This window comes from Leptonychotes weddellii, chromosome 1 (genome assembly GCF_054177405.1).
Source record: "Leptonychotes weddellii isolate Sample4059 chromosome 1, ASM5417740v2, whole genome shotgun sequence".
Taxonomy (NCBI): Eukaryota; Metazoa; Chordata; class Mammalia; order Carnivora; family Phocidae; genus Leptonychotes; species Leptonychotes weddellii.
Genome location: NC_138369.1, coordinates 91,907,755 through 91,930,308, shown reverse-complemented (window position 1 = coordinate 91,930,308; position 22,554 = coordinate 91,907,755). Strand labels below are relative to the sequence as shown.

The 22,554-nt window shown below is 37.9% G+C and overlaps 2 protein-coding genes across 6 annotated transcripts in view; one reads left to right on the top strand and one right to left on the bottom strand.

Annotated features, from left to right (window-relative positions):
- The window catches only part of MED12L (mediator complex subunit 12L), a 322,844-nt gene that overhangs the window by 62,207 nt on the left and 238,083 nt on the right, over positions 1-22,554 (bottom strand). For 2 of the 3 annotated variants that reach the window (XM_081827792.1, XM_081827784.1), the window contains exons 16-25: positions 19,653-19,800; positions 14,764-14,882; positions 13,961-14,104; positions 12,956-13,119; positions 10,112-10,243; positions 6,649-6,876; positions 5,668-5,809; positions 3,966-4,086; positions 3,510-3,611; positions 2,682-2,795 (exon numbers count right to left, since the gene is read on the bottom strand). In XM_081827792.1, the coding sequence (XP_081683918.1) occupies positions 2,682-2,795; positions 3,510-3,611; positions 3,966-4,086; positions 5,668-5,809; positions 6,649-6,876; positions 10,112-10,243; positions 12,956-13,119; positions 13,961-14,104; positions 14,764-14,882; positions 19,653-19,800 (1,414 nt within the window). The remainder of the gene's footprint in view (positions 1-2,681; positions 2,796-3,509; positions 3,612-3,965; positions 4,087-5,667; positions 5,810-6,648; positions 6,877-10,111; positions 10,244-12,955; positions 13,120-13,960; positions 14,105-14,763; positions 14,883-19,652; positions 19,801-22,554) is intronic. The other variant, XM_081827786.1, reaches the window with a different exon arrangement.
- P2RY12 (purinergic receptor P2Y12) overlaps positions 1-22,554 on the top strand; it is a 45,680-nt gene that overhangs the window by 13,061 nt on the left and 10,065 nt on the right. Inside the window, exon 2 of one of the 3 annotated variants that reach the window (XR_014147591.1) lies at positions 16,995-19,035. The exons of 1 other annotated variant lie outside the window; for it this stretch is intronic. The gene's annotated coding sequence lies outside the window, so the exon portion shown is untranslated. Of the gene's footprint in view, positions 1-16,994; positions 19,036-19,793; positions 20,055-22,554 lie in introns of those variants that run through there. One more of the 3 variants, XM_081827844.1, reaches the window with a different exon arrangement.

Below are 22,554 nucleotides of genomic sequence, written 5' to 3'. Positions count from 1 at the left end.
TAACCCAAGTCTCTCACTTTCCTCTCTGTAAACATCCAAATTAGAAAACCTCACCAGATCAACCTCTAATATACTGAGTCAAATGAAACTAAGGAAAGGGTTTCCCTCATAATCAAGTTCTTGGGGACAAAATGGAGCAGAATGTCTGAATAGTTGGAAATAAGAAATCCTCTCTAGCTGTGAAAGACAAATCACTATCATATTTTAAAGTGAGAGAATTGATAATAAAGACTACCAAATGACAACAGAGCCTCTAAACTTTTGCCTGTTTACCCACAGGTTTATAAGCCTTGAACAAGAAAATTTCTTGGAACCAACAAATGAGTTTAAATGAGGCCCCTCACTACCCACTATGAGTAAAACTAAGCCCATATCAGTGAAAAAAGCCTTTTAAAACCCACAGGTCAACCAAGAAAAGGTTTTGAAAAATTTGAAAAATCAGAATGGCTTAGTGAATATTTATTTATAAAATTATAAGAGGAGGGGAGGAATAAACAATGCTTTTCAAATCATCAATATCTTATAATATCATAAATTCCTCATTAAAACACACAATAGAAAAAGCGCCAATTTCACTTCACTCACAAGAGTTCATTTAATTCAACAGAGCTCCTTGGGAGCTGAAAGATATGTACCAAAATTTAGCATACTTTCTCCCACCTCTGGGGATATAAAGAACTATTTCTACACCTTAAGGTAAAACTACTACATAAATTAAAAACCAATTTCTAAAGAACAGTTTTAGCTCCCAAACTCAAAACAGATCCTGGTGGACAGGACTTGAGAGAACATTGGTAAGGACAGGGTAAGGTAGAGAAATTAAAACTTCCGTAAAAACAAAATCAGAGAAACAAACACCTCTGCCTAGGAAATCCTCAGATTCTCATTTAGTTTAGATGTTAGGATGACAGAGAAGGTACAGGAGACTGTGCCAGAACCTTCTGTAACTGTAGAAAAGAGTGTTCAGTGACTACCCAGTCCAAAGCTCTGCTGACATCCAAATGACCCAATCCTGACTTCTCAGACTTGAAGCATTCTCTATCTACCAAGAACGGACGTGAATTACAAAGATCGAGGAAAGCCAACCAAAGATAAATGAACTGGTTATTACACCTGGATATTAAAATACAATTATGTGACTCTTTAAAGAGGCTGGCAAATTTTAGTTGGAACTGGAACAGTCCTCCAAATGAAGGGGTAAGTGTCTAGATGGCACTCATCTTGCTTTTTGCCATTAAATGTCTATCCCCTTCTGTAGTCACAATTCAAACATTAGTTTGTGGAATAGCTACTATTTCAAAACCTACTTTCTAGTTTTTCTGATGGGCATTAGAGATACCACAGTTTAAAAAAAAAAAAAAGCAAGTCTCTGACTTCATGATCTCTACATTTATTTAAGTAGATTGAACAGCCATTTTCTTTTCAAACATCATCAGAGAAGAGAAATTTTATTTACTGAAATGAGCATTTAATGTTGGTGGTATAATAATACAAGCTCCTAAGCTCAGAAGAGAGGCTATGACCATCCACATGGCTCTACCTTTCCCTTTTACTATAAACTCATGGGCATTTCCAAGGGCATCCCTTTGATATAATATATAAATGTATACATATGTTTCCTCCAACCTTTAATCTTAAACTACTGCAAAAATTAGAAACCACATGTAAATATATGTATGTGTGTGTGTATATATTCTTTTCTTAAGGTGAACTTTTAATAATTTTTTTAGTGAAAATCCTGTTATCCTTTATTGTCACCAAATAACATTCAAACAGGTATATAAAGTATAATGTTCTTTAAGACTCCTCTAAAACATTTCCTATCTACTCAATAGTTTCTATTCTAATCAAAGAGAGCTCCTTCAGAACATGAGAGAACTTTTATTTAGTCAAGGCCAAAAGAGGGTTCCCACAGTTGGAATTAGGCAGTATGGACTCAAGACCTCCTACTCATTCAAATCCTGACCAATTTATAGAAGCAAAATGTCTTAAAGCATTACACTATCAATGAATAGAAAATGCAGTACTACTACTCCAGGAGTACATATGCCAATAGGAGTATAAAGGACATCTTGGACATTATGGATTAAATTTTTAAAAATTCTGATATCTAATATTGATTTATCAATAATATCAACATCATTGCAATTATTACCTGATTCATGAAAACCCCAAGGCAGAAGTTTATATACTTGTTAAGGGTCACAACTGAAGTAGAAACACTAAGGTTAAAACCCAGGTTTTCTGATGTCCTGCTCCTAATATATGACATGAAATTTAAACCTTTGGTTAGATCACCATGTCATCTGTGTCCATCACAAAGGGTGATTTATGCCAACAAATAAAAACAAAACCACCCTGTGGGTCTGAGAATCTGTGTTATATCAAAATGAAATATCCTGTAGTTAAAATGCCATAAAAAAAACCCCAAAAAAACAAAAAAAAAAACCAACAAAAACAAAAACCTATTATATTTAAATTCCCCCAGAATTTGTAGGTAAGGAGCAGACATCTCAAGTCCAACTGATCTTGGACTTGGAGAAAGCCAACTAATTTTGCCAGGAAAACCAAACCAAACCAAACCATGTTTCTAGTAATATGAATTAGAGTTGAACCTAAATACAAATTATTTTTCCTCTGTTTCTGGTGAATAACCAAGTTTAGTGCCAGGATAATCTTACCAAGCATCATAATTGCTTTTAAGACAGCAAACACGGCTCCCACTTCAATGCTGTTGTGAGCAGCGGCTAAGAGGTGTCTATCACAAGATGATCTTATTCCAGGGAAAGGTTTGCCTATGAGAACAACAGCAAATGGTCTCATTACCACCATTAACAATCTCTTCTAACCGTTTACAATCAGCAGAGCCTTTCACTGTTAGACTGTGGGTCCTTAACTGCCATCAGTTAGCTTTAATCGATGCTTCATGGATTCACTAAGAAACACCGTCAGTATTCCTTTCTTAACCTTTTCTTTTTAATTATTAAAATAATGTCTTTGCTCCTTAAAGAGATGTACCAAAAAAACAGGAACTTTCATCTACATATGCTGATTGTCTCACACACACACACACACACACACACCCTTGTATGGAAATGATTTTTAGAAACACACTTCAGTCACACCCCAAGAATTCTTACCTTATTCCTTTTACCTTAGTAAAAGAATAAATGAATCATCATTGCCCTAAACTGCTATGATATGGCTCATAACAAACATACATAGTATGTGAGAGGATCAAGCCGCCCACCAGCAGGGCTTGGCCTAAGAGCAAAAGTATTTCCATGGTTTATTAACTCCTGATTTGAGTTTCTCAATCCATCCTGATATTGCATAAATAAAAGGTGCTGAGAGCGCTCTCAAGGGCATTACTACACTCGCTCCTCACCTGCACAGCAAGCTCACCAGTATCAGGAAGGAAATGACAGAACGGACAGCCTACTTGGTCATTTTAGCATCTATACCTCCAGACGAAAATGTCACCAGGGGTTTTTCAGCTTTCAGCTCACCGGTTGCTTGAGGTAATAAGCAGGCCTGGGGAGCTCGGAAGAGATGAAGCAGAAGTCGGCATGTCATCCTCGCCCCCGGCTCAGCATCTGCATCTCCACAAGCTAGGAAAGATTTTAAAAGCACGTTTGCTAATTTATTCAAGGACATGTCTTCAGGTTTTCTATTAAGCTAACTTTTCTGGAATAATTTAAATACAAATGCTCCTTACAGTAAGAAGTAAGGCACTAAGCTATGCTTTTTCAGGAAACCAGAGGGCTTCCTTAAAAACAACCTTTTCCATAGGGATCCATTTGATTTTGTGTAGAACATCACTGACAATTCTACAATCTTTACCTCAACACCACACCACGGCCCAACGCGGGGACGCTTTAATAGTATGTTTACTGTGTTGTAATAGCTAGAAACCACCCCAAGACAGCCATCAAGCAACAAGGGCCACTCTGGACGTGCCGTACCTGCTGCGAGGAGCGAGGGAAGTGCAACGTGCTGCACGACGTCCTCCAGGGAGAAACACTGTCGTGCTATCAGAATAGCAATGAAAGTAGCTAATGAATCATGGAATGAAAGGTCACTCACCTTCAAGAAAAACATTGACATGTTTTAATACCTAACACCCTTTCAGGTAATATCTAAGCTTAATATCTAAGAGAATGTAGGCAACACCAGTAAGATCTCAAATCCCAAAATGACCCAATAGAGTGAAATGGTAACACGTCAGACTTATTATCTTCTAAGGACTATTTCTACTTTATAAGACAAAAAATGAGGTTTACCTACATCCCAATGCTATCAGGAGATACTGAGTTTTACCTAGAGTCCATGTTATTGAACAAAACAAAAACAAAATCAAGAAATTCCTAAAAGATGTAGCATAAATAAAACTTTTTGACAGAATACAACATCATCTGTTATTTAAGGGTAAGATCATTAGGGAGCAAAGGAAAAATAAGGAAGTTCTAAGCCTTATTAATGTTTTAGAGTTCTTTTCAGGGATAAATATGAATGATCCTATAACATAATTAGTTTTAAAAACAACTCTGAAAATTTCCAACTGACTCCTAAACTTGAAAGAGAGTGAAAGAGAGAAAGGAGAGAGAGATTGTGAAAAAAAGAAGAGAAGGAAAATCAATTCATTCAGGATAAAACCTCTACCTCACAGACCAAACAAGACTTTGGAAGAGAACAATAACAAAAACCATCATAACAGCAGACTTCATATTAAGTTGTATTATATGTCAATAACTATGGTTAGTGATTTACAAAAATCACCTCATTTAATAGCATACCACCATGAGGCTCATACTATTATTAATCCTGATTTTGCAGATGAAGGAAAAAAGTGGAGATAAAGTGTAACAGAAAACAACCAAGAGGTTAAGGAATTATGTTAAAGATAAAAATTGGGATTTCTTCTGTCTGGAAAAGCGGGTAACAGATATTAGTTACCTGAGATACCAGAACTAGAAAGTAAACCTCTAACTGGAAGGCGGAAGGAGGTTTGTAAAAATATATAAATGTCTTCTACACAGAAGACACACCAACATATAACATGATCACTCCAAGAAGTGATAGGAAAAACAGAGACTCATGACAGATTTTTTAAAAACTTTACACATCATGGATGCTACAGGACATGCGAAGGAAATCGGTGATATATACCAGGTATCTCTTCATCAACTTCCAGACACAATCACTAAGAAAGACTGAACATGTCAATGAATCTGGGCCTGGACATTCTTAAGCAACACAGTGAAAGCTATGTTCCTAGAAGGCGCCTTGAGCCTTACAAAACAAAGTGGTTCTCTTCAAAATGTAAATGTAAACTGCTTTAGGCAAATTATGTCTTGTACCATGAGGAGTCCAAGGCACTTGGGTAAACAATATGAACCGACAGCTCTGAAGAGAACATATTATATAAAAAATCTCAGCTAAAAAGAGGGAAACTCTTGGCATCTCTGCTGTAGATTAAGCTATTGTATTTATTCCAATTTTTTTTTTCATTTATGTAATCCTTGACAACCGCATTCTCCTTTATTGCTTTTGGGCAGAGAAAGAAAAATATTTTATATTTCAGGTAAGGGTTAAGTCAATTAAAAAGAATTACTAACTAAATATTTCATTGCACAGATGAGTTTTTAAGCAAAAAAGAAAACTTACATCTACAGTGCAAAGTACATCATTAAACCCCCACACATGATTTGAAGAACAACAAAGAGCCTTCAGAACTCCCAGCCATTCTGAACTAAGAACAGTGCAGCAAGCTGTCAGCTCCGAGGAGAAATTGGCAATGTCGTTAATCCTGGGAAGAGGAAAAAGAACATAGTAGAAAGTAACAGGAGAGAAACAGGCACATGTAATATACTTAATGAGCACATACCTCACTACCATCAAACAAGTCATTCATTTCGAAAATACAAAGATTTATTAAATACCCACTTGTTAAATAACCTAGTAGAACCTGGAACCAAAGATAAAAGTAAGTGGCTTCAAATATTTAATGTTGCTGAGAAAAATCAGTACAGATGCCAATTAACGTATTTTTGTTCTGAGAACAAACCTTACAAACTTACATTTTTAGGGGCATCAAAAAAATTAAAGACACTGTGTAATTTAGGTAGGTCAAAAAACAGTGTTTTAAAATAGGGTTTTGTTTTTTTTTAGATTTTATTTATTTATTTAGAAAGAAAGAGTGAGCAGAAGCAGGGGGAGGGGCAGAGAGAGAGGGAGGGAGAGATTCTTAAGCAGGCTCAACGCTGAGGACGGACCCGATGCAGGGCTCGATCCCACAACCCTGAGATCATGACCTGAGCTGAAATCAAGTCAGAGGCCAAGCCCACTGAGCCACCCAGGTGCCTCTGATATAGGTCATTTTCATTTGGGTTTTTATTTTTTTTTTAAGTGGACAGACAACCTATAGTTTATATCTAAAGCATCTCATGCCAGAGCATTCAGCCAGGATAGCCTGTCAGGCTAAGGAAATCACTGTATAAAGCAGAGATCAATTCAGGAATAAATGGGGGGAACAAAAAGCAAACATCCAAACGTCAGCCCAGGCAATTACTAATGACATTAGTTTAAAAGTAACACCAAGGCAATGACTAGGTCGTTCGAAGTGAATTCCAGGGTAACCCAGCTCACCTTCCAGCATCCTGGTGGCCCATACATACATTCATGAGCGTATTACAGACGAAGCTGTAGCGATTGGCCGCATTGTCACTAAGGATCTTGCCCAGCATTGAGTAATTGATGCTACGAGCTGAAGGATTCTCAATAAAATCCATCATGAAGTCTGGATCCCATCGCAAGTTAGAATTTGCAGGCATCACATTATTATATATGGTTTGCTTAACTTTTGAACAGGCACTACTGAGGTTACAAGGAGAAAAGTTAAAAAAAAAAAAAAAACAACAACAAAACTAGAATAACTAGAAGGCTATTTCCTTTAAGGACAGGTTCAATGGCAGCAACTCTATGGAAATACATAACTCTAATGTATTCCTAAAGAAGAGTCCCAATAGGAGGTTTTCATTCCAACTTCGTAACAGTCTAGGAAATACTGGTCTGGCAGACAGGACTAAAGAAACCCACTAAATGACAGTAACTACAGCCTTCTCCGTTCTTTCTCGGCAGACACCTTATATAAAAAGGTGTCGGCTGTCCCTGAAGGGTGCAAGCGTGCAATCTGGATGACCAGTTCAAAAGGATGAACATTTCACAGCCCCCAGGGCTTTTAAACGTCTCCCGTTTTCCTGCCTTAACCCTTGTCAACCTTTCTACTCAACTTTTCATTCATTCTCACTTAGTAATAGTTCTTAATGTGTTTCACTTTCTCAGTAAAAAATGAAACAACCAGCTTTGTTCTTTTGCTGGTTCCCTCCACCTCTCTATACACTGAGTGTCATTTTATTGAAACGGACTTTGGCAAATAGCAAAGCATTACCTCTTTTCCTACTTAATTCTACCAATCTATTCGTGTCTGTCTTAGAAACCAAAAGAATTCTGCTTTCCTCTCTTTAATTTTTTTAAGAGTCAGCGCCCACCTTTCTTTCAGTCTAGAGACTTCTCTTGAGTTGACTCTCGGCTACCTCCAGCCTGCATTGCATAATTTTTCTGAAATCTGTGCCTCGTGGTGAAGTCTCCTTACTCTTCATTTCTAGGCTTCCTATTTCATTTATTACACTCTTTCCAGACGAACCCTTCCATGCTTTAATAAAACATTGGCTGCTTTCTAGGTCACTCTCAAAGTCTGATCACTCTCTGCTGCAGACATATATAGAATTAAGGAAACAACTGAGACATTTTGTGTCTGAAATTGCCTGTACCTGAAAAAACCTGACGGAGTAATAAAAGCAACACATGCTTTTAGGCCAAAATGACTTATGTGCAAATCTAGGCTTCACCATTTATTAGATTATGATGAGGAACAATCACTTCTTGCTAGGAACAGTCATTTCTACTTCCTAAGGTTGTGGGGAGGATTAAAGATCTTGATGGAAAGAACCCAGCACAGTGCCTGGCACACAGCTGCTGCCCAATCAGTGCAAGATGTATTTCCCCCCAACAGTCCTCTCACACAGCTTTAGAGAGGCTCTTTCAGATCTAGTTATTAGAACTGTCTTATTAGCATAATAATAGAAATCTCTCTGAGTCGCTAGCTTTTGTTTGTTTTTGTTTTTTTTTTTTAAAGATTTTTTATTTATTTATTTGACAGAGACACAGCGAGAGAGGGAACACAAGCAGGGGGAGTGGGAGAGGGAGAAGCAGGCTTCCCGCTGAGCAGGGGAGCCCGATGCGGGGCTCGATCCCAGGACCCTGGGATCGTGACCCGAGCCGAAGGCAGACGCTTAACCAACTGAGCCACCCAGGCGCCCTTGACTGTTCTTCTTAATCCCGATCAACAAATAATGCCTGACTTCAGGGTTTCCAGAGAGCTGTGCTGGACTGCCAGATCTTTAATTGAGCAAGCGTGAGCCAGGGCCCCTCCCTGTGATGTGACACCGTACTGACCCTCAGCTCACTGTTGGTCTCCTAAGCCTCCACACGCCCCGGGCACATTACTTGAATTCACTTACTGAACACACTTGCACTACCCGGCGGGAGCACTAGGGGTCAAACAGGCTATTGGGGCTTTCTCCGGAAGTTCACTATTTGGTTTCAAGAACCAAATCATGTATGAGAAAGCTCTCTGAAAACCGTAAACTGAAAATGAAAGCTGTCTGTAAAGTAAGAATGTATGGTATTATTACATCATTTCTGTGGAAAGATGTTTCCTAAGACCCACTCGAATGTTCTACAAGGGATTACTGGGAAACCTAGCTCATTTCATGACATACTCTCCCGTTTTTTTCCCCTATTGATACCATTGAAAATATCATGATTTTTTTCCCCCGCCGGATGAAGCTTTCATTCAGCAGGTTTTTTGCAGCGCCTGCTAAGGAGCCAAACGTTCTTCAAGGTACCAGGATATGCCAGTGAAGAAAATAAAAGTTACTCCTTTCACGAAGCTTACATTCTAGGAGGAAGCCAGACCATAAATACATATATAATTCACCCAGTGGTGGCAAGTGCTAAGGTTCAGAGAATGACAGAGAGGAGGGGGAAGAGGCTGCTATTGAAAACAGGATGGGCAGGGAGGTAGACCATAAATGTACTGGGGGGATGAACATGTTAGTAAGAATGGGAGCAGCAAGTGCCAAAGTCCCAAGATGGGAGTGTGCTTAGAGTGTGTGAAGACCAGTAAGGAGGTCCATGTGGTTAGCATGGCGTACACAGTGGGGAAGAGGGAAAAGAGTAGACTGCATTCAGTGGATCCTGAAGGCAGGTTAGGACTTTGAATTTTATTCTGTGTAGATAAGAAGCCACTAGAAATCTTCAAGTTATTCTTGTTTTAAAGGATGACTTTAGTAGGTATGCTGACAATATGCTAAAGAGAGTCAGGGGTGCGAGCAGTGAAATCAGTCAGGACTCTGCAATGGTCTAACCAAGAGATGGTGGTGGTGACAAAGCAATGATGAGCAGTCACATTCTACACAAACCTGGATGACAAAGCTCGCGGAATTTAAGAACAAAGAACCCTAATTCTTTCCTTAGCTCCTTCTAGTTGACAAATTTAATACTCAGCTATTATCGTCCCTTTCATAACCCCACCTACAATTAATAATCGAAATTTCCTCAAAATAACATTAAGTAAGTATGTGTTTTCTAGCACCTGTGTACTTGGGTAGTAATAGCAAGTGCTAAGATGCAGAGAATGACACCCAATCAGGGACACCATCTGAAATAGGATGGTCAAGGAAGCAGAGAAGCAAAGGCGGTGAGAAAGTAAGCATTCAAACAGCAGTGAAACAATGTTTCAAGTGAGGTACTAGCAAGTGCAAAGTACAGAATATTTCCTTTCAAGTTTATCTCAGAATTGCAATCATAGCTAAACATGCAGAGTAACTGGTAATAGGAGGTTAAAGTGACAATGAAAAACAATTCAATATGAATTCTGGCAGATATAATTATGATTAATTTTCATTATTAAAAAGTATGACAATATCAGTTGGGTCACTATCAAATATAGGCATAATCCTATTCCTGTTGATTTTCTTCTACCCACCTGAAGAGGTCTCCAAATTTACTTCTGAGGTGGCTACATGACACATAGAGATCGTAGAGGTAGGCTAAGATGCATCTCTCGGGGGAGGAACATTCTGAGGGGTTCACAACATGCTTTACCACACCACATAACCTAAGGGGGAAAAATACGTGAAGAAATGACATGCATATTTTGCTAATATATATCTTATTATTTGAATCCTTTAGAGTGAGACTATGTGGGTGTATTACTTGGATAAGAAAAAAGGTATCAGGTTTTTGATACTAATGATTATAGCAATAGTACATAATTGCATAAAATATCATTTTTCTATTAGGATATTGAAAAACTAGATGATTTTTAAAAAGACTTGGGTAATACCATTAACAACAAGAAATGAATACAGAAGGTACATATGGAGAATCCATCAATGAATTTACTGTGACTAGAACACGAGGAACTCTGTCGTAGAGAATCTCTCTTCAGTAAAAAGATTCATAAATTCAGGCCATTTGCAAAGATTCTTAAGTCCACTCCTTTGGAAAAGAGCAAGTCTCTAAATCAGTAAATCTGGGAAACTCATTTTCAGGACCATGAGCTGGTCCTGGCAAAAACTTGATGAATTCATGATTTGAGGTCATATTCTCCTTGTTTATCCAAACCAGACACAAATTTTACTTTATCTTATGTAAGAAATTAACCCCCCCGCCTTTTTTTAATGACATTCTCTAGAAGCCTTTCAAAAAAGAAGTACTGTTACTGTTCCATTTATGTGCCCTTTTCCCCATAACGGAAGGATGGTCCCTTTGGCCACAGTTCACTCAACGAAAAGCTTCATATAACACACAAGAAAACACTGGTGGTCCATCCACCTATTTGTAACTCTGATTCCACTATTGCCATCTTGTATTCTGTTATAGGGTTCAGTAATATCACAATAGTGTCATCGATGACTCAGATTATTAAAGCTGAAAAGGGCTTTTAAAATCATCTGATTCACTTTCCTCATTTAAAAAAGACAGAGCTGAGGCTCAGACAGGTGAAATAACTTGCCCAAAGGCAAAAAGCTAATTAATAGCACATCCAAGAGGAGAGCTGAGGTCTCCCGACTCCCAATCCTCAGCTCTCTCCATTATTAAGGGGGTCGGGGAAACCAGGGAGAGCCTAGGCTGTCAAGGCCAAGAAGGACACTACAATCACAAATACCAGAGGTGGAAATGACAAGACAATAAAGAAATGACAATGTTGCATCCCAAGCCCTGTGAAATGATATCAGCAGACAGAGCCACCAGACAGCTGATAAAAGCTGTCAGTTACAGTAAAAGTATCCTGCAATTAAGAAGCAAAGTAGAGGATTCGATCTGTTAAATATACTAACAAAAACTCCACACATACTCTAAAAAGCAAGGAATTATGTTGTGATTAAAGTAAACAAACATTTACTGAGAGCTTGGTAGGCATCCATACCATAGCAGTGTTTCCTTGATTTTTTTTCACTTGTTAGAGATAAGAAAAACATTTTACACTGAGATCCAGTATATGCATTCAGTACAAAATAAAAATATAATATCAAATATGATTTTATGAACACTTAATAGATAATACATTTAAAATGTCAAAATAAATGATACTAAAATAAATTTCAAAATAACAAAAAAAAATTTGTCAAAACCTATAATATTCACTTTATGACTAACTGATGGGTTTCCAAACACAGTTTAGAAAGCACAGTATAAATCAAGGTGCATGAATGTGCTCTTACGTAGAATGACTTTTAGCAATCTGGGAGATTTATTAGCTATGCAATGTTAAGTAGATCACTTCAACAAACACTTCATTTAAAAGGCCTGAGTCTCAGTTTCATGATTTGTAAATGGTACTAATTATGCAATTTTATAGGGTAGTTGAGGGCTATTAGGTGGTCCTATATTTCCTGAATTCTAAAATGTTTATTTTCAACCTTTTAAAAATATCTGGAATGTTTAAGATTTCATTTAATAGTTTGTGTGTACTATTAATGTGGTAGCATTTCCTTTTCCCCAAAAAAGCTTCTGCTAAATGGATGGCACCCCAGAATAGATGATAAATTGATTGCATGCGCTAGATTACAGAAAAAAAGTATTATGGAACCACAGAACCCCATGTTTCTTTTAAATCCAGGAAGGAAAATGTCAGAAAAAGAGGTGTTGTTTTTGTTTTTGTTTTAATATAGATAAAGCCCTAGAGAAAGAAGTCTGCAGTAGACAAAAAGGAGCTCCATACAGGTGCTCTGTCACTACATTTCTCTCAGCCCTGTAACCTCAGCCTCTCTAATGGGGATGATGTTAGGACTTGGTCCAACTTCATGAGTGACAGCAAAGAAAACTTCACCCTATAGTTCAAACAAACCAAAAAACAGACTAAGACACAAGAAAGTCATTTGTTCTAGATAAACTTTTGTCAAGACGTATTTAGTTTCTAAAAGAAACGAAACTGAAGAAGCAAATAGGAAAATAACAATGTGCGCAAAGCTCATTTCGTCTTGACTATAAACTGGAATTACATCAATGAAGCAGCTGTGACATATTCATCATTCATCATAAGCCATGGTTCAGGGTAGCAAATGATACAGTGTTGTAAATGATGGGCTTATGCTCACAGAAATTAGGGGCAGGCAAGGAAGGCCCCTCTATTTAGAGAACACACTTTTCCTGCTTACACCTTCTTCTCTGATACATGTTTTCCGGCAAAAGTAGTCTTTAATTCTATCTTTCAAATTGAAACAAACACCTGTCCTATTTTTCCTCTTAAAACCGTTATGACATTCCATCACAAATTATACACAGACAACATGTGAAAACCAGTCATGATATTTTATATACCAACCCTTCAAACACCTGGGCTGTCTGATCAGGATTGAGGATGAGACAGCTATGGTACCGCCTGAGAACAGCCACGATGCACACACACAGTCCCGTTGTGTAACTTCCTGCCAGGCTGGAGGATTTCAGGAGCAGTTCGGCTTCCACAACACTCAGTTCATTTAGCAGCTACAATGGAAGAAAAGACTGAATAAAAATGTAGCTGCCAAAAGGAATAGGAAAAACATTTATTTTCACAAGCCACAGATACACTGAGTCATTCCAATACCATTTTATCTCACCCATTATCTGTCCCGGGACCATATGCATAGACAACTACAGTGTGAGAAAACAAGCCCCAACGAATTAAACTGGTTTTTATTTTTAATCCTTTACCAAATTCTACAGTTTTGCCTCTGTCTAGACATCATGATACATACAATCAGAAAGTATCCAACACTGAAAGAGCTACCAAAACTTGATGGCAGCCCAAAGTTCTAGACCAGATGATTTCAGAGAATATCCCCACTTCTCACGTTTTCCTCTCTTTTCCTTTCTTTTCAAGAAAACAGAAGTTATTTATCATTATTTTCTTGTTATTAACAAAACACCTCCAATAAGAAATAGAAAACGAGTTTTATTTCTATTCACTAAAAGCAAGATAATAAATGAACTCAAGTATGTTTATAAGACATTTAATGGGACAAATCAAATTATAAGGTTTTATTTTTTGCTCTTAACCTAAAATATACTCTACAATAAATAATAAACTTTCACCTTTTCTTAGAACAAAAGACAAAAATAAATCCTCAAAACCCTCACATTTTTAAATAACTATTATATATTTTTGCACAATTATAATTATTTAATTGAAGATTATGAACATGGCTACAATTAAAATACTACTTGAATACTATTGATTCAGAATATCTCTATTATTCAAAAATGCACTGGGTTGCTCATTTTAAATTATATGATGCCTAGCAGGTTTGCTTTCCTAAAATTGAGAGAAGCAAGGTCTCTTTGACACCTGTATTGCGAAGTCAATTAGTCCATTGATGTTTAGCGCTGGCTCCATAAGATCAAAGATAAGTTGAATATGGTGAGCCAAAGGGAGATGATAGGATGTTCCTGAAGCAAAGCTTGTGATTTGTTCCAGCACATTGTTAGAGATCTGGGCAACCAAAAACAAACAAAACTGAAAACAACTGTAAAATCAATATTCAAAATTATTTTAATTTTTTAAGAAATTTGAATTTATATATTCTACTTAGAAAAAAAGTTAAAACATATTTCCAAAGAAACCAAAACTATATACAAATCCAACAACTTTCTTACTACAACTATAATTTGAAGAAATAAGCCAAGTGGTCATTAAGATCTTAACCTATCTTAATGGTAGAACAACTACAAATGCTAATTAATTTCCAGATAACATCTATCTGAGAATCAGTGGATTTGTAAAACAACACAGATCTGGTTTTTGCTCATTTAGATAGTATTTTATTGTAGTCATCAACAGATTTCTCCCTTCCCATAGCAATGTAGGACCAAAATGTAATAACGTAACTATTGCATTAGGGACTATCTGACACAGTGTTGACTATTATCATAAGGCAAAAGTATGTGTGATAAAAATTAATTTCTCTGAAGAAGGCAACCTGACGCTTCAAACTGAACTACTCAATAGTTTGAGATGATTCCAAATTTCCAAATATGTTTTAAAAACATATCTATACAACCAAATAAGGCCAAAAACATATACTGCATGAAAGAAATTTTGAAGTAAATATGAATATCCCAAATGCATAACACATAGCTTTAAACAGCTACCTGAGACGTCACTTGATGCTGATCGAAATATGAAAGGAGCTGAAGTTTTGTGAATACAGTCTCTAGTGTCGGAAATGCTTCCTGTTTGTTCTTCCTGGCTTTTGGTCCTTCATCTCCAACTAAATAGACAGTGGATACATTACTTTCCATTTAATGGAAGCTCTTGACTTTTTCAGGGGATACTTTCTATTGAACTATAACATATATGGAGAAGTGCACAAACTATGAATTTCTACAAAGTCAAGTCAAGTAATGAGACTCAAATCACAAAATCACATACCAGAAAACTAGATACCCCCTTGGGCTCCTTCTAGTCACCTCTCTGCCCCAGGGAATCAAGATCCTGACCTCTAAAGGCTTGGATGAGTATTGCCCACTTTGGAAACAAGGAGAGATACTTTTCACATCCGGCAGCTTTCACTCAACTATATGCTTCTGAAAATTGATCCACACTGTTGAGGCAATTTTAACTTGTTCTAAAATTAAGTAATTCCCATTCATGGATAGTATACTAACGTGTGATATACCACCATTTATTTATTCATTCTAGTGAGCAGTTTCCAGATTTTGACTATTAATGGGAAGTACCTCTATAAATATTTCTCACTAACTCTTAAAATACAATGATAAAAATGAAAGGGGAAAAAAAAAATCACCCAGGGTCACACTGACAGAATAGAAACTTCACTGGCATCTTGTTAGGACATTCACCATGATATTTCTCCCAAACAGTTTAATATGTAAAAAAGGAAGTTTACCCAATTTTAAAGTTTTTTAGGGGTAGCAAGGATTAAATCGCTCCACATAATGGGGAAGTGCCACATTTATCAATTTAGCATAAAGAAGTTTAAAGAAAATTCCAGGAAAAAAATATTATAAACACTACTTCTCCCCGGAGGATTCTTGTTCTTCTCAACAATTCAAAAAGAATCAGATCTGGTCTTAAATATCTTTAAATATATGCATTTATAAAGACAAATCTAAAAAAACCCAGAAAGGTCGGATTACATGATCTGTAAGATCATTTCTAATGCTCTGATTCTAAGTAGTCTAAGGCTACTGAGACAGGAGCTTCATCACTCATGTCCTATTTGGGAAAGTTTACTTTCAGAGAACAACAAAGGTCACTTTACAGATTTTTTTTTTTCTATTAAAGACACAAATATTTCACTGAATGCAAAAAGATCTTGCTGAAGGCAAACGTAATGGTTTTAGAAAATAACATTAGAAGAGATTTTCTTTCAAATACAAGCAAGTGTAGTTTATAGGTGTAGGTGTGCACACACCAGGGTGTTTTATTTCCTAAAGCAAACAAACCTTGATAGGAGAGTACATAGAATTCAGAGGTGATGAGTAACAGAAGATACAAGACTGTGCCCCTTGTGTTAACACCAAATCTAATGCAAAGAGTAAGAACTCAGAAGTTCATTAAACCTACTTGATTTTTCTTTTTTAAGATTTCATTTATTTGACAGAAAGAGACACAGCGAGAGAGGAAACACAAGCGGGGGAATGGGAGAGGGACAGCAGGCTTCCTGCCGAGCAGGGAGCCCAACGTGGGGCTCGATCCCAGGACCCTGGGAACATGACCTGAGCCAAAGGCAGACGCTTAACCAACTGAGCCACCCAGGCACCCCAACCTACTTGATTTCCAATATCTATTCTCAAATTAAGTGTGGTCGTTTGCCTTCTTTTTAGCTGTTCACATGTAATAAGCATGCTTAATATATCCAAGTTTTGAATATTTCATGAGCTAACATCATTGATCCCAAGGCTGAAAACTCACATCAATTGTCTTGGGTACAAAATGTTGTAAAAGTGAAGTTAACATATTTAATCAGTCCTTCCTCGGGCCAAAACTAACAAGCAAAAAATAACACATTTGAGGAAGTACAGCCTGCATGAGAATTCACAAATTCACTTTTTTTGGTTTATGCTAAATAGGCTCTATTTTACTTACATGTAGCTAACTTCTTAAAACCTCATACAATTGGAGTCTTGGCAATTGACATTCACTTTTAAAAAAATTTAAGAAATTAGTGGTGGTTCTCAATGGACTATTTTATTTTCATGGTATTTACATAAATAACAATGTAGTCATAATCATTGATTTTCCTCATCTGTTTTATGTTAATTTGCTTTCATAATACATTTTATTGCTCTTTTCTTAATTTTGGTTTCCCTTTAAAAAAAAATCTTTTTTTTAAAGATTTTATTTATTTATTTGACAGAGAGATAGAAGAGCACAAGCAGAGGGAATGGCAGAGGGAGAAGGAGGAGCAGGCTCTGCACTGAGCAGGGAGCCCGATGCGGGACTCGATCCCAGGACCCCGGATCATGACCTGAGCCGAAGGCAGACGCTTAACCATCTGAGCCACCCAGGCGCCCAAAAAAAAAATCTTTAAATCCTGGAAATTTTGGACTTTATTGTCATGGTAAACTCCATTAATGTTTAAAAAAAAACAGTGACAACCAAAGATGACTGGCCAATGTAAATGGAAAATGAAGATTGACCATGCTCAACTGGGAAGTGTCATTTGAACTCCTACATAAGGCCTAGCTGATGTGAGAACACTTCTAATGAGTTCCTCAAAACCATACTTTTATATGTAGCCAGAAATCAAAGACACACTAACACAAGCTCTGTTTCCCTTCCTTACCAGTCCTCCTCTTTGCTGAAACAGTGGGCAAATCACCGTTAATCAGAAGTACAGCTAGCTAGCTTCTGGCGAACATACTAGGTTTTAAGTAGTGACTCAAACTTTGACTATTTATCAGAGGACAGCTCACGACAGCCTAAATTAACATATTTCTGAAGGAGTAATTTTATCTAAAATGAGGGAAAGACAGGAGCACCTGGATGACTCAGTCGGCTGAGCATCCGACTCTTGGTTTTGGCTCAGGTCATGATCTCGGGGTTGTGGGATCAAGCCCCTGGGTAGGCTTCCCACTCAGGGTGCAGTCTGCTTGAGTTTCTCTCCCTCTGCCCCTCCCTCTGCTCATGCACACTCTCTCCAAAATAAATAAATCTTTAAAAAGTAAAAAATAAAATGAGGGGAAGACAAAAATCCCCATTGCAAATATATCTCCACAGTGATGGTTTCACTGTTGATATCTCAAAAAGTAGCATGAAACAACAATGATTTTCTCTTTGTGAGATCATAAGCAAGAACTGCCTATGTAAGAGACTGGTATAGAGATAGGATAGACTGTATAAAGTCTGGCATTAAATACTCATTGTGAAGGAAGGAAGTAGGCTCAACAAAAAAGGACACCGCACTGTTTCCTTCCCTTTCTGACCCCTCTAAGCCTTCCAAATCCTAAAATTCCATAAGATCGGGAGAGACTCTCTAAAATTAATTTTGATGAAATATGTTTCCCTGACCCTTCTAAAGAAGACAGTGGCCATCCGATTCCAAGTAAACAAAAAGAAGTTTCAAATCTCTTTGCTAGCTAGTTATAGCGCTTCTAAATTCAACCTTCTACATGCAATCCATTTCCTCTTTTCTCTAACAGAGAAAAACAGCAAAACAAGAGGATCAACAGTTTTTCTTAGAGCGGGTTCTTTGTTTCTGGGTTTTTTGTTTTTTTTTTTAAACCAAGCTCAAGAATGACAGGCCAACAACAACAAGGTTTCATTTCCCATCCACAACTCTTGGTTGCTCCCTCATGGCCCCAGTGTGGTACAAGGTCCTTCAGTGGCCATGGAAGGGAGAGGAGTCAGGGAACTGTTGTACATCACCTGAAGTAATCCTTTGATTATGTTCTAAAGACAGCTGCCTCAGACATCAGACACCTGCAACACCACATTCACACTCAAAAGCATACTGCCCTTGTACCTTGTTTCTGCATGTGCTCCCCCAATGATGGAGAGGACACAGAGCCATTTGTATTAGTTCTCTCTGTACTTTGTCTAGGAAAGATCTAGTGTGGGCAACCTCTAAGTAAATCACCTGGTTAAAGACTAAAGACTGGAGGCCCTGTGAAGAGGTTCATAAAAACATATGTATTTTGCACTGGCCAACAAAGCAGGGTTCCTAGAGTTGTTTATGCCATGTGTAGGAAGAACACTGTTTGCATAGAGAAAATCCAAACTTTTTTTTCTTTGGTTATTTACACAATAAAGAAATAAACACCAGTAATGGTAGTGAAGTATATAGAATGATATCATATTTTAAATCTTATGACTGCCTGATAAAATAAACAATCCTTAAAAAGGAGTAATTAGGCAAATGTGAATTGGATAATTAAAGAATTCCAATTATGCAATGTGGTGACATAATATAAAGGCATAGCTTCACTGTAAAAAATCTATGTCAAGAGCACGGGAAAAGATTATTCCAAGTAAAGAAGGCATTACAGAACAAAGACCCAATTTTCTTTTTTAGTCGAAATCATTTGGTGTTATGGGTAGCCACCACTACCTATTACAATTATTCTTCTGAATAAAGTAAGACAAGATCAGCAACTACACTATCATGATTTTCAATTATCGTGCAAATGTGAGTACACAGAGCAAACTACAAGCTTAAAAAAAAAAGATGGTAAAGAATTGAAAAAATGGAACTTTTCCAGACTAAGGGTTTTCCAACTCCTTCTTCAGTACTTCTTTATGCCTACTGTAGAAATTTTGGGAAGAATAAAAACAAAAGAGTAGAAAATTAAAATTACCTATATCTATCTATAGAACACGGTATTTTAATATAAGGATTACTATAAATAGAACCAAGGCCTTAAAATTTCAATATGCTTATTCATATTGCAATATGACAGTCATTCAGGAGAGGAAACACTTTGGTGACAGTGTCATGTATGACTTTGATAAAGACCGGGCTAAGAGGAAGGGCAAAGGACAGCACAATGGGAGCAAATGCACTGAGGTTCTTTACCCCCCGTCTCTGTGGTGCTCTTCTTATTTAGGATTTTCAAAATATCTTTGGTAATCTTCTTCAACTGATGCCTCGCTTCGTCACGCTCTTTGCCCACTCCATAAAGAAGGATTGTGCGCTGGTTACATTCATGACTTGAAGATTCATCCTGAAAAGCAGAAAATACATTTTGAAACCCTTGTCTGCAGGGGTGGGGTTGCATTTCACATCCATGAAATGCACTAACCACAGCATCTTCATGCTGGCTTGCGCTGGTGGCATCCCACCCACCTTTCAATTCACCTCAACCTCCACTGGCAACACCCTTGTTTTTCCAGTTTGGAACTTGCTAAAGTAAAAAAAAAAAGTGTCAACTGACCTGAAGTCTTAATAGAAGCATTTGATGTGGGCGTACCCTCCAGAGTAAGTTTTGACTCTTGAAAACTTTTCATTGTTTAAAATTTGACATGGTAATAATGTCACATCATATTACATATTATCTAGTCATACTTCTTCCGTAAGGAAAATGTTATTTCTTAGCAAGCTTGGTTTTCTATATACGGCATCATTAAATACTAAATTTTTAAAAAAATGATCTTGCTAGGATCCTCAAGTGCTTTGAGGAGAAATATGTTCCACTGGCTTCCAACATGACTGTGTGAGGTGTATGCATATTTATTGCCAAATGACAAAACAATAAAGAGGGCAGGTCTCATTAGGTGTGAGGCAAATAGCTGGAAATGCAAACATGTTATACACCAACTTCCTCTACTGGACCACCTCCACCCCTGTTCCACAGACACAGTAAATTCAAGCACTATTTTTCCCACAAGGGAAAAGAAAATACTTAGTGACAGCATAACAAAAACACACACATACCGCTAAACAAATTCTATACTCTTCCATTTTCTTAGTAAAATTCCAAGCTCTAAGCCTCAGTACATCCCCTTTCCTTAGCTTTTTGTATATGTTTGCCCATGTTAGGCACTTACCCTTCCTAACAGTAACTAATTCTAAGGAGCTTGCATGAGCAAAGACTATCTCCCAGGGAAGACTAACTGTACTGTGTTCATAATGGCTACAAAAAAGGGCAAAAGCCTTGAGACTTGGAGAATTCCATGCTTGATCTGACTTATTTAAAAAACAAAACAAAACAAAAACTCTGCACTCTGCACAAAGTTGCATTTTGCTTTTATACTCTTGAAGTAAGAGCCTGTTTTCCTCTCTCAGCTTCTGCCACTTTCCATCATTGGGTCTTTCTCACACACTTGCATTTAGGTCACCACTTTTCTTTGCACTGATTCCTTTTTTATTATACTCTCCCAAAAATATGCATTTGTATACCCTGACAATCCAACTTGCTACCCTGTGCAGAAATAATTAGTAACGTTTCAGGTGTTCAAATTTGCCTCTTAAGGGAAAAAAAAAAAAAAAAAGCTAGGAGCAAGTCCCTTCTAGAAGTTGTAGTTACTTTGTATTCTGAATATCCAAATCTCCTTCAAGGTTTTAAAAGATAAGACCTAATCATAGGATAAAGTCAACACAGGTAGTGATTCCTACATTTTGTTGCACACCTGCATGATCTGAGCAGCTTATTAATCTCCAATTTTTGTTGCCATTATAGACAATTACTGATACATTTCTTTTTTGTCTAGTGGGATGTGTACATGTGAGCCCTGGAAGGGAACAGGAGGACACCGAGAAAACTGTACAAAACTTAGGCAGGGGGCACCTGGGTGGCTCAGTCGGGTAAGCGTCTGCCTTCGGCTCAGGTCATGATCTCAGGGTCCTGGGATGGAGCCCTGCGTCAGGCTCCCTGCTCAGCGGGAAGCCTGCTTCTGTCTCTCCCTCTGCCCTTCCCCCCCTCCCCCCCCACTGGTATGTTCCCTCTCTCTCTCTTTCCCTCTCAAATAAGTAAAATCTAAAAACAAACCAACCAACCAACCTCAGGCAGTGCCAGTCATGTGCCCTGGCAATTTTTTTCAGTTAAGGTACCTGGCAAATAGTTCTAATGTAAACTTTTGTGTGACGAGTGATGGAAAGATGTCAGCAAAGTTACTGAACACCTGCTATTAGAATATCTACTTGGGGGAAGACAAGATGCTAGGAAGCCTGAAAAAATACAAGGATGAATGGTCCCTGTCCTCAAGGAGCACAGATTCAGGGTCATAAAAGTAGCATTTGCAGAGCTCGTCACACACACACAGATACTACGGCTCCACCTGTACCAGTAACAGTCCACGCTCAGGGTAAGAGCAAGATGTGACTCAATTCAGGTAGTGCCATCTGCTGACTCCATGGTCCTTTGAGTCCTTCTGACCTAATGAGCCTCTCTGGGCCTCAGATTCTTCCCCTGATAAATGGGCTGATACCACCTTCCTTTTGAGATTTTTGTCAGAATAACGGAGACGAAGTATGTAAAACGCTTAGCAGCAGATCAGACACAGAACCCGCTGCAATCCACTCAATTTCTACAGTTCACTTCTCACTCGCATGCACCCCAGATCCACATTGTCCTGCATTACTCAACATTTCCTCAAGACGCTGGGGTACTTCCTTCCTTTGCTGTTGCTCCCCCAGCCACCTAAAATACTCTCAACAGGCTGCCCCTCACACGTGTAAGTGCTGTGCACAATTACAGCATCAGGTCCCTCACTGTCACCTCAGTTGAGTGAAAGCCCTCAGCACAGGAGGAGTAGGGAGGGGAGGAGAGCCTTTGGAGCACTCGCCACAGTGTAATCCACCCATTTTCGAGCTATTTCTTTAATGTCTGTCGTCCCTGCTACACAGTCACTTTTGTGAGGGAGAACCCACAGGTCCGTTTTATTCACATTTATATTCTCCTTAGATGGCACTATGCTGTTAGGGATAAGAGTAATATATTCTCTTTGGGACGGATGAGAGAACCAACAGAGCAGAGATA